At 37.0% G+C, this 12961-nt stretch overlaps 1 protein-coding gene across 1 annotated transcript in view; it reads left to right on the top strand.

Moving 5' to 3' along the window:
- Window positions 1–12961, top strand: part of LOC107755980 (sodium/calcium exchanger 1-like) — a 125799-nt gene that overhangs the window by 101645 nt on the left and 11193 nt on the right. The window contains exons 3-5 of the mRNA XM_016572944.1: window positions 5067–5173; window positions 9031–9170; window positions 10046–10145. Coding sequence (XP_016428430.1) covers window positions 5067–5173; window positions 9031–9170; window positions 10046–10145 — 347 coding nt within the window. The remainder of the gene's footprint in view (window positions 1–5066; window positions 5174–9030; window positions 9171–10045; window positions 10146–12961) is intronic.

Raw genomic sequence — 12961 nt, 5'->3', positions numbered from 1 at the left:
TATATATATATATATATATATATATATATATAAAAAGGCAGACAGGTTTGTTTGAGAGATAGATTTAATGAGATAATAAATAAACATATATATAAACAAGTTCAGAATTATTTGTCCACCATGATAGAACATTTTAATTACAATTATTAAATCATTTATTGCAAAAAAAAAACTTTATTTACACACCATTTGAACAACCTGTCAGTAAAGATTTGTTTATTACAATTATTTGTCAACCATTTACTGCAGAAACTAAAATTGAAAATGCATAACTTTACCATCACATCAACTCAACAACCTGTCAGTGAATATACTAAACACAAACCAAACAATACTTTTGTTTGTTAACTTAGTTAACTTTACTGCAATTAATAACTTTCAGTTTATTGGGTCAGTAACAGCTTCAATTCAGTGAGTTCATTCAGCGAATGATTTGTCAGACTGAGTCATTTGCTTGTGAATCAACTCACTTGAGTCATTCATTTGTGAATCATATTACACGTCTCGCACTTTGTTTTGTGTTTGCATGCAGCTTGATAAATGTGTTTTGTCGTCATTATTTCATGATAAACACATCTTTTTATTATCTCATTGCATTATTTTTGGACTTCAAACTTATATTCTCAACTCAGGTAAATATGATTTATTTTGCTGTCACACTGGAGATAACTGCGGTTAAATTGTTCTGCCACTGAAAAGCGTTGCAGGCAACACTGATTGTGAAATGTGTGGATGATCTGACAGTGTGTTTAGCAGGTGACTGTGTGTCACGTGGTCACACTTTGTCTCATCCAGAGCACAAACTGTTAACGTGTTTTAACTGGGTTTTGATACGTTGAATGCTTGTGAAACACCAGCCGTTGTGCTCATTCTTTTGAATGATAAAACTTCTGCTGCTATTCATGGAGCTCAAGAACACTTCTAATTAACATCTCATCTACAGCACGTACACTTATAAAATCACTTTGTTTTCTGTCAGATTCAATAGCCATTGTCAAATACAATTATAAATGTGATACATCATTTGAAATGAGAGAGGGAAGTATTAGAGGAGTAATTAAATAAAGCAAGTGTCCAATAACTACAGATGACAGATTTAACAACAGATATCAAAGACACTTGACAAGAACAAAGGGTACAAAGAATAAATAGAAAAACAACCCCACATACACGCACACATACTAAAACGGCATGTGCCTTTGTGTGGGTGGGTGTGTGTGTGTGTGTGTGTGTGTAAAAGCAGTTCTATGACTTATTGATGTATCATTAGAGCGCTGCCGTGACCTAGACTGAACCTAACCCAAATTCAGATGAGAAGTGAAGAGGGTCATTCCCTCACACCGTCTCACACACACACACACACACACACATACATACACATATACAGCTTACTGCACCTGACAGTGTGGATCTGGAAACAATCTAACTCTGTGTTTCTGTGACAACCACAGGGATGGCAGGAATATGAAATTGTTTTGGAGAAGCGAGAGATAAAGAAAGACAAACATTCCTTGAAGCATATGCCAGCATTTGATAACTCTTCTGTCTCTTCTGCTTTTTCTTCACTGTCGGTCTTTCTTGCTGTAGCACCTGTGTCTTAATTGAAGATCGATGACTGTTGGAAGTGATTGTGTGTTTCTGAAAGACTCTGTAAGTCTGTATATTGTTCAGTTGGCACTCATGTTTTGTAACAAAAACATTTTACTGAGCGACAATGATTTTTCATAATCACTCTCCGTCAGTCGTCACAATCTTCAGAGCTTTATCACATTATTTTTCCTCTAAAGGTTATTTACATTTTGTGGTTTTTCGATGTTACACTAAATGTACAGCACAAATAACACTTAATGAAACATTACTACAACGTCAGCCATGCATCATCCTTGCGTTAAAGTCAAATCAAATGAAGAAGTAAATTCACAATCCATTTACTTGCATAATGTGACTTATTTTAGAGTGAAATATGATATTCATTGAGAAAAAAAGTAGGCCAAGAGAGTCGATTTAGATTTCCTGTTGACTTTAATCATGACATCTGTCGAATGTGACATGGTTGGTTGTGGGGATTTTATGGTTGTAATGTTGTGCGCTGCGGTTGCTCTTGGAGAACGGTCATGCAAACATAGCAGCAGGTGCTCTGAATGTGTGTATGAAGGATTTTGTTTCTGGTTCTGATGATGGTGTTGTTAGCTTGGAGGTGGAGGTTTGTATTCAGTGTTCCCTCTAAGCATACTGGGCCGGATGTGCGGATAGGGAAGAATTCAGGCAGACCAAAAAACTGTGAGAATAAACTTGAGAGTTGAGTCAGAGCTAAATGAATAGTCATTTGAACTGGAGTCCATCCGCACATTCACTGATTTTATTTAATATGCAACTGAAGCTGTTATAAATCTTGTAAATATGCAGCGCTGACTAATTCACAAGATAATGACTACATCCTAGAACAGTATAGAGATTGTGAATTCATACACAAGCCCTCAGAAGCCGTGCAGTATTATTTTTATTTTTATATTTCCACAAAATCTTGAGTTTTTATTTTTGTGAATAGGATGATAGCCTCTAGATAACCAATTATTTTTAGCCACATTATATATTAATATTTATATATTATTTAACTAAATATTTATTTATTTATAGGGCTGTCAATTTAAACAAATTACTTTTGTATGATTAATTATTAAGCTGTAAAAATTAATTATGATCGGCAAACTCAATTACAAAATGGATTATTTTAGCCAGTAATAGATAGATATGGAAACAGAACAAACAATATATTGACTTGTAAAAGCACTTTTTGAAGTTTAGCCAATGCTTTCATCTACAATAATGTCTTTGAATTATGATTTGTTTCATCAATTTGGCTTTCCTCGGCATATATTGATTTATGTTATGAATTTGCTTATCAAATAAATATCATGTAATTAGAATTTTGAAGTGATTGAGCCTTATTTATTTACCAAATGTTCTCAAATCTGATTGGTTGAGAACCATGAGATATTGTACTGGTATCCTCACAGGAACGCCCTTTTACTGCTTGTATCACTCCGCTTCCATTATTTCTCACAGCGAGTGTCATAGCGGACACCCAAATCCACTAAAATGTATAAATAATACTGTTTTTGTGTCACGGAATGTAGTTTTAAAAGGTTTTTAGGCGAGAATGTACTTGTTTAGACTTCAAATCTACGGTTTGTTAATAAAGATAACGTCTATTTGAAAATTTACGTCGACGTTTTCTGAGACGTGAGCTCCAGGGCGTCCGGGGCCGTTCAGCGCTTATGAACCCGCCAGAGCAGCCTCACCTCGGCCAGAACTTCTGGAATTTGCCGCTGGCTCTAATGTCTCTATAGTGGTTAAACATGAGATATAATTCGTTTTGGGTAAATCTGACGGGCAGTCTTTGGTCTCATTAATCTATTTTTTGTTCCAGAGCAAATAATTTCAGCTGAAGGCAAAATCTCATCACGTTATATTTTATGTAACTTTAATGCTGTATATTAGAGCATGGCTTTTATGATGGCTGTTGTTGTTGTTTATTATTCAATAAATAATATTTTATATACATAGTAGTATTTAGTATTAGGAAACAGTGTGTGTGTTCGTGATGGTGATTTTTGTGACATTGTTCCGCCATTAGACGGCGACGAGTGACTGTTTTACGAGTCAGCATTTAAGACTTTTACATTGAAAGAGACTAAAACGGAAGTTATTTTTAATAACAGCTTGTAAGATGAGATATTGTACTGGTATCGCCACAGGAACGCCCTTTCACTGCTTGTGTATCACTCCGCTTCCAGTATTTCTCACAGCGAGTGTCATGGCGGACACCCAAATCCACTAAAATGTATAAATAATACTGTTTTTGTGTCACGGAATGTAGTTTTAAAAGGTTTTTAGGCGAGAATGTACTTGTTTAGACTTCAAATCTATGGTTTGTTAATAAAGATAACGTCTATTTGAAAATTTACGTCGACGTTTTCTGAGACGTGAGCTCCAGGGCGTCCGGGGCCGTTCAGCGCTTGGCGACGTGACTGTTTTACGAGTCAGCATTTAAGACTTTTACATTGAAAGATACTAAAACGGAAGTTATTTTTAATAGTTTATTTAGCAAGGATGCTTAAAATTGTTCAAAAGTGATGATAAAGGCATTTATAATGTTACAACAGATTTCTATTTCAGATAAATAGTGTTCATATCGATATCGGAATTATATCGTATCGACCGAAATTAAGAAATATATTGTGATATAAATTTTGGCCATATCGTCCAGCCCTGGTTCTGAATTGGACTGGGGTCCTTAATTAAAAGCTCACATAACACAGTGAGCTTTTAATTAAGTAATACAATACGTTTTTAATGAAGCATCTCAACGTTCCTTCGTTACTAGCTCTAAAGTGACGTTTTCGAATTAGTAACGGAGGCTTCAGCTCAGCTGTTAAACTGTCAAACTGAGATTTGAATATGTGGCGGAAGGAAGTAGTTCCGCACAAAAAGGTTTTTAAAGACACTCCGTTGTTGTTTTTCATATATATTTACACTCGTGCCGTCGAACTGTTGTATAAACGCAATATCACTCTCGTACTCGAGCGATACCGGCTCTATATCAGCGGCTGTGATTGCCTCCGGCACTCGGCCTGCGGCCTCGTGCCTCTGGCCTCTGGCCTAATCACATCCATGCTGATATAGAGCCGGTATCGCTCTCGTACTAGAGTGATATTGCTCATATATATATATTAGTAAATTGGTGTATGAGGTGTTTTTAAAATATTTATTTATATAATAAATTAAGGAACCACCAAATAAAAATAGATTTTGTGGAGCAAGTAGAAAAATTAGAGGGAATGTTGATTGTATCTGTGTTTGTGAGTGTGTATTTACAGTCAGACTTGGTGAGGCTGCTCTCTCTCCCTCTCTCTCTCTCTGTCTCTCTTGCATCATCCTCTTATTCTGACGGTCTGCATGTGCATGACTGCATGCTGTTTATCTTTCTTCTTTTTCCCTTGGCCTGTCTTTTCCTCACTCTTTTCTTCCTCTCCCTCTTTCTCTTTCTATCCCCCTCTCTCCAGCAAAACAATAAAAGTCAGGATAATTGATGACGAAGAATACGAGAAGAACAAGAGCTTCTTCCTGGAGATCGGAGAACCCCGGCTCGAAGAGACCAATGAGAAGAGAGGTGGGGGGCATGGCCTGAGCTTGCAGAGGAAATCACACATACAACACACACACACACACTCTTAACACCGGTCCACTCTGAAACCTCTCTGCTCTGGATCATCATCGGGATCAACTACAGGCTAAACTCCACCATTGACAGCCCTCCAGCCAGGCCCTCGCGTGTGCTTGTTTGTCTGTATGTGTGCGTGTGTTTCATGCATGCATTATTCCAACCCCCCTCCTGTTGTCTTGTTTCCGCAGGAAGACGTTATCAGTCAGGGTTCTCAATCGAGTGGAATACAATAAGCAATGCAGCTTTTGCATAGAGCTACAGACGCCACTTTGGAGAAGGAGAGGATGGACAGTATACAGAGGTTTCTTTCCCTCTCACAGTGTCTCCTTTGCTTTTTACTCTTCTCTTCCTCTGGGCAGAGTCTCACCTTCTCTCTTTCTCTCCTGGTGTCGGTGTGCTGTCTTACTAATTTAATGACAATTAGTTGCTTTTCTACTTGCACAATAACACATATACATTACACATAAATTGAAGGAGCCAAATTCTACTTGTTTTAATGTTAGTCAAGGATTATTGCTCCAAAACTGGCATAATTTAGACCCAGTTAACACAATTGTGAAGTGTACAGAGCTAAAAATCAAATGTAAATGGTAATGTAGCTGCTAATCTATCCTTATCCGTCCAGTGAGGGACCTCCTACTCATCTGTCAATCAGTCATTGCTCTAAAACGAGGGATTAAAAATTTGCTGGTTATGTGCGGCTTTTAAAGATTTTTTTTTTTTTTAGCAATAGCCTTGTCAGAATCAGGACAACATTTTGGTAGACTTTCTCCATACTCTTGTCTTTAATTATACACCAGTTAAAGTAATAGTATCTTCTGGTGTTTGGGAGCAATAGCATCTACCATAAAAGGCATTGTTAATATTTAAATGTGCACATATTAATGTGCCCATGAACATTTCAGAACAAGTCTTTTATTCAGCTTTATTTCAATATAGACTACCATTCAAAGTTTGGGGTCGGAGGTGATTTTTTTTTAATGTTTTTGAAAGATATCTCTTATACTCACAAAGGCTGCATTTTGTGGGTTGAACATACAGCAAAAACAGTAATATTTTGAAAAAATATTACAATTTAAAATAATTGTTTTCCATTTTAATATATTTTAAAATGTAATTTATTATTAAAATGTAATTGGTGTTGGTTTGAGAGTTTTGAGCTCTAAAGCTTGTACGCATAGTACGCAAAACACTTATTTCAAAAGATCAAGGACAATTAGATTTTTTTAATGATATGACCCTTAATTTATAGTCATAATCATCTCTTACACAACCTTTGTGTTGTTTACCATATAGAGTGTGCTCAGGATACTTTCAGGTTCAGAAAGAAAGCTTCAAAGTGAATTGTTTAATTTGGTTTCCTCGCAATAATCTCATAAATAGACACAAAGGAAACATCAAGACACACCAGCAAATGAGTTTAGATACTGGGCTGTAAATCATGAGGAGAGATTAGGGCAGCTAAAAAGACTCAGAGCTCAAGATTGTGAGTTGTCTTCAAAGCCAAGGCTGTTCGAGTGTGTTTCAGCTCACATTTAGATAAACATTTATTTTCCAGGAAGCAAAACGGCTCTTTTTCCCAGCACTTCAATGTTTTGATGTGTATCAAATGTTTTTATCATATTTATATTATGTTCTTGATATTCATTTAGTTTTGGTTAATGCTGTGTTTTAGCATGATTAATATAAGATACAATAAAAAGAGATCCAGAGATTAAGACATGGAAAATAAAAGAGAGAGAAACATCAGAGTTCAAATCAAACGCAGCTGTTTTTGGTTATGAATTTTTTGATGATGTTTTGCCACTCATCCGTACAGCTTTATCAGTGATTAACAAAAAACCTGATTAAGACACTCAGATGAGTGGCAAAACGTCTTCAAAATAATTAATAATCAAGTCCAGTTGCCTTTGATTAGCTTTGCTTGTAAGATGATTCAACAAGATGAACAAAAGAAGAGACACTAGAAAAATAAAGGACAGCAGAAGAGATGGTTGGAGGAGAATGAGAGGAATGGATGGCTGTGTGTGTGTGTGTGTGTGTGTGTGTGTGCGCGCACATGCAAAATGTGATAATGATAGCTCTGTTTTCATGGACAAAACAAGGAAGAGAGACCCTAAGCCTACAAACAAAAAGAAAAAATATGCAGCATCTCATTTAGTCACCAAAAATTAATCACAATATCAAAATGTAACGAATTTATTTATAATTGCCCTTACTTTATTACACCTAAGATTTTAAGAAATGGTATTAAATAGTTTGATAAATTTTTGTAATAATCTCAACATTTTGTCATTGAAGCCCCCATTACATATGTGACCCTGAACCGCAAAGCCAGTCATAAGGGTCAATTTTTTGAAATTGAGATTTATACAATTTATGTATAATAAATAAGCTTTCCATTGATGTATGGTTTGTTAGGATAGGACAATATTTGGCCGAGATACAACTATTTGAAAATCTGGAATCTGAGGGTGCAAAAAAATGTAAATATAGAGAAAATTACCTTTAAAGTTGTCCAAATGAAGTTCTTAGCAATGCATTCCAAATGAAGTTCTTAGCAATGTATATTACTAATCAAAAATTAAGTTTTGATATATTTATGGTAGGAAATTTACAAAATATCTTCATGGAACATGATCTTTACTTAATATGATTTTTGGCATAAAAGAAAAATCAATAATTTTGACCCATACAATGTATTTTTGGCTATTGCTACAAATATACCCCAGCGACTTAAGACTGGTTTTGTGGTCCAGGGTCACATATAAGAAATTAAATAATTATTTTAATTTATTGGATAATTATTATTTAATATTATTGTATTGCTTATATTTCATCAATTAGTTTATAATAATATCTAAAAGTTTTAAATGTAATTATTTTTTCATAGTAAAATTACATTTCCTGCCTTTTCATTTTTTAGGAGATTGGCAATATTAGTTTTTTTTATATTTGTTTTCTGTATAGTTACTATCATAATTCATGTGACTGACTGCAGAATGTGTGCATGACATCAAACCTCTCTTATTGCTTATATTTCATCAATTAGTTTATAATAATATCTAAAAGTTTTAAATGTAATTATTTTTTCATAGTAAATTACATTTCCTGCCTTTTCATTTTTTAGGAGATTGGCAATATTAGTTTTTTTTATATTTGTTTTCTGTATAGTTACTATCATAATTCATGTGACTGACTGCAGAATGTGTGCATGACATCAGTCAAACCTCTCTGACCCAATTATTGTTCAGCCTGTTCCTCTTCAGTTGTTCTTCCGCTAGTTATTGGTCAGTCTGTTTTCAGCTATTCGTTTCATCTTGACTTGTTCTTCAGTACCTAATTGTTCAAACAGGTCCATTACATTTTGTCAAATCAGGTCTTGTTTTCGATTCAGTGAGTCCTTTACAATCAGCCAAACAAGATAGACAACAACTTTTTTAAATGAAAGGCTGTTATACATGCTAAAACCATAGGTCACGGTCCGGGTGTTCTAAAGAACAGGCAGGACATATTTCTCATATACCGGGTCACAGTGGTCTGTGTGTATTCTATTATAAAAGTATGTTTCGTGAAATGGACCCAGTTTTCTAAATTTATCAACAGAGATCTGTGATTTTGACCTTTTAAAGGATTTTCCTCCACAGAGCCAAATTCTTGTGTTCATTGTAGCATTTTGACAAAAATGTATTTACACAATCCAGTTTATCCACAGAAACCTATTGATCCACAAACAGTCATTTAAAATATAAGGTGGCTGGTTTGGCGGGTTCGTACTCTCTGACTGGTGCTTTTGTTTTCAGAGGAGGAGAAAGAGCCGGGGCAGGAAGAGGAGGAGCCTCTGACAGGTGAAGAGGAACGATGCATCGCTGAAATGGGGAAGCCAATGCTAGGAGATCACCCCAAACTGGAGATTATCATCGAGGAATCCTATGAATTCAAGGTGCGCTATTTTAGCTACATATTTCCCATTTATTCATAATCACAAATTATCAAATCAAAGCAACTTTCACCCAAAAATTTAGTTAAACCAAAAATGAAAGTCAAGAGGTCGGATGTAGTTTTGCACCCCATTGGCTTTCATTGTTTGGACAAAAACGGTTCTTCAAAATATTTTATGTTCTGCTAAAATGGTCAAACAGGATTGTAACGACATGAAGTTTGAGTGAATAACGACAACATTTTTACATTGCATTACATGTATATAGTGCATAAATATACAAAAATTATATAGGGCATAAATTTACCAGTTCGGCCAATTATAATGTCAAATTTAATGCAATTATAATGTCAGTTATAAGCTCTAAATATAAAGTGTATTGCAGTAAGATATTTACTGCAATATGCTTTAAACATACTTTTTATTATTATTTGTGGATAATTTTCATGCGCAAATATGACACTGGATTGCTTCATTTAGAATTGACTAACTAACCTTTTAGGTCACTTATGAATCAGACCACAAATGTGTAGATACCTGTTCCTTCTTGTTGCTAATGGAAACAAGTCACTATCGTTCTGTCAGGGAAGTTCAGAGATCTTAAACATTGACATCTCATCGATCGCCTCCACACACTTCAGGACGATCCACATGTGCACTTTAGCCCACACGCACTCGGCGTGCTGAAACATACTCACACTCCGATCCCACACACACTTCACAGCGGGGCAGACCAGAGAGCAGTCAGAAGCACTCGATGAACTGTGGTCCGCCTCGTCTGAAGTGTGTATGTTTGTTTGTTCCGTTTAAGTTGCACTGGACAATAATGAAGCGGTCATTCATTTTCTTTGTGCGCTGTCTCTCTCTTTCCCCTATAGAACACAGTTGATAAATTGATTAAAAAGACAAACTTGGCTCTTCTGGTTGGCTCCAACAGCTGGAGGGACCAGTTCATCGAGGCCATCACAGTCAGCGCTGGTGAGTATTTCAGTTTGTGAGGAACATTGGGAGGTCTGATTTAGTGATTCATTAAAAAAAGAACATCTCGTTCGAGATGATAATCACTCATAAGTGCCTGCAAGGCTTTTTCGTTATTATTGTTGTCATAAAATACATTTTTAGTTAAATAACTACTATTTAGCACTTTGTTTTCGATTGGGTTATCAAGTGTCCAGTTCTGCTCCTGGGGGGCCACCTTCCTCTAGAGTTCAGCCTGCTCTAATACACCTTCCTGGAAGTTTCTAGTAATCCTAAAGAGCTTGATTAACTGGTTCAAGTGTGTTTAATTAGGTTTAAAGCTGAGCTCTGCTGGAAGGTGGCCCTCCAGGAGCAGGATTAGACATCCCTGGGTTATATAGATTGCATCAAATGTTGTGTTTATTGTAGGGTGACCATACGTGCCATTTTCCCAGGACATGTCCTGGCCAGGATTTCTATATAGCCTAAAATATCTAGGTTTTGGCTTTGTTTGCGTGTGCAGACCGATCGGTGTATGACATCAAAATAATTACCATACAGACGGTTCCTTATGCTTTCAAAATGCTCTCGAGGTATTTTGATGTCATACACCGATCGGTCTGCACACGCAAGCAAAGCCAAAACCTAGATATTTTAGGCAATATAGAAGTCCTGGGAAAATGACATGTATGGTCACCCTAGTTTATTGTTTCCTTTTGAAATTTCGAAAGTATGGTACTCCCTGCTATAAAGCGCCCCCTGGTGGCTGCTGTTTTACAAAAGAAATTCAGTTGTACAGCCTCACCCCACTCAAGACACTTAGGGCTGCGCAAAGGAGTCTTTATTCTCTGTAAAGGAGAGAAAGAAAGTAGATGGAGGCGGAGAAAGAGAAAAATGAGAGAGGGATTTTTTTTTTCGTTTTGTTTTCTCTGAAGTAATTAGCACTTGCAGCACGACCTCAGAGAGACTGATGATCATAGAGGCTGCTGCTCTAGCCGTGTGTGTTTGTGTGGATCAGGTGTTGGTGACTAATGGCGCTTTTCCACTGCGTGGTACGACTCGGCACGGTACGGCTCAGTACGGTACGGCACGGCTCGGCTCGGCTCGGTTTGCGTTTCCACTGCAGTTTAGTACCGCTTTAGAGTGGGCGGGATTATTCACATGTCGTTATAGTTGCGCCGCCTCTACTGCCGCGACTCCTAAAAATACTTTTTCATTCCGCGTCGCCCTATCAAGCTCTCGCTGGATCCGCTCCTCTGCTATCAACGAGAGGAACGTCTGTACTTCCTCAACAGACAACGAGTACTGTACCCAGTGGAAACCCCCCCAAAAGTGAACCGTCCCAAGCCGTACCGTGCCGTACCATGCAGTGGAAAAGCGCCATTAGTGGTTCACACTTGAACACCTTTCAGTGTGCCAATTTGTGCTCTGGGGCAAAGCAAGGTTAAAAGCCTTTGTGTGTGTGTGTGTGTGTGCGCGCATGTTGCTCTATCTGCTGTCAGAACTGACCTGTAATCACCAGTCCAATACTGCTAGGCATAGACTTCTGTCAGACCAAGTCTTTTCATACAGCATCTACAGTAGTTATGATGGTTGTTTTCAAAATAGCTTTTTTTCATGTAAAAAAAATCTTTAAAGGGGTCATATGATGCGATTTCAAGTTTTCCTTTCTCTTTGGAGTGTTACAAGCTGATTGTGCATAGATAAGATCCCTGAAGTTGCAAAGACTAAAGTCTCAAAACCAAAGAGATATTCTTTATCAAAGTTAAGACTCTGCCACGCCCCCCTAAAACGGCTCGTTCTAACACGCCCCACATATCTACCTCACTATGTGGAAATATTAGAATAATGCAGCCCAAATGTGCACGCAAAGAAAGAAAGCATGGTTTCAGTAACCGCAGTTAGTGTTGAAACAGCCATGTCAGGGAGACGCTGTGTATTTCTAGGCGAAAGCAAAAGCACTTTATGTGGCCTTCCGAAAGTAGATGCATTTAGGAAGCCCAACCACATCACACAGCTACAAAAACACAATTACATTGCTTACTGGAAAGATGCCACTAAATTACAAAAGAAGATGGAGCTGTATTTAGACCTAAAAAGAGACTACAAACCAGCAGAATACCTGAGCTGTGTAAAAGATCACAAATTAAGAAAGACACTGACAAAATACAGACTTGAGTGATCACTGTCTGGCTATAGAGAGAGGACGACACAGACAGAGATGGCAGCCGCGAGAACAGAGACGGTGTTCACTGTGCTCACAGAAAGAGCTGGAAACAGAGGAACATTTCTTACTGCACTGTGATTACTATCACAACATTAGAGCTGCATATTTCCCCAAATTCCAACAAATTAAACCACATTTTATGGCATTACCAAATACAGAAACATTTTAGGGGAAGATTCCAAAATGATCCCAACAGCAGCAATATATGTATCAGCCTGTCACAAACTAAGACTGTCAGCCAGTGGACAAATGTCAACATATTCTGTTACACCAAATACACCAAATAATGATCTTTAAAAAAGCATCATATGACCCCTTTAATATATGTAGAGGAATTTAAAGGGATATTCCACACAAAAAAATACATTCTGTCATCATTTACTCACCATCTTGTCATTCCAAACCCGTATTACTAATATCTGAAGTATCTGATTTAAGTATGAATTGTTCTTGTGAGTCTTTTCAATGAATCAGTTGGATGATTCAGTAGTCTTTTCCTCCGCTACACCTCTCAGATCTCATTCAGATTCACATTTATTTAGATTTGTTGTGTCAAGCCATGTCGGGCCAAGTTGTCAGTAATGGTAAATGTCATTGGTTCTTGTATGTC

This window comes from Sinocyclocheilus rhinocerous, unplaced genomic scaffold, assembly GCF_001515625.1.
Source record: "Sinocyclocheilus rhinocerous isolate Xijiao unplaced genomic scaffold, SAMN03320098_v1.1 scaffold1764, whole genome shotgun sequence".
Lineage (NCBI taxonomy): Eukaryota > Metazoa > Chordata > Actinopteri > Cypriniformes > Cyprinidae > Sinocyclocheilus > Sinocyclocheilus rhinocerous.
This window is presented reverse-complemented; position numbering and strand designations above follow the sequence as displayed.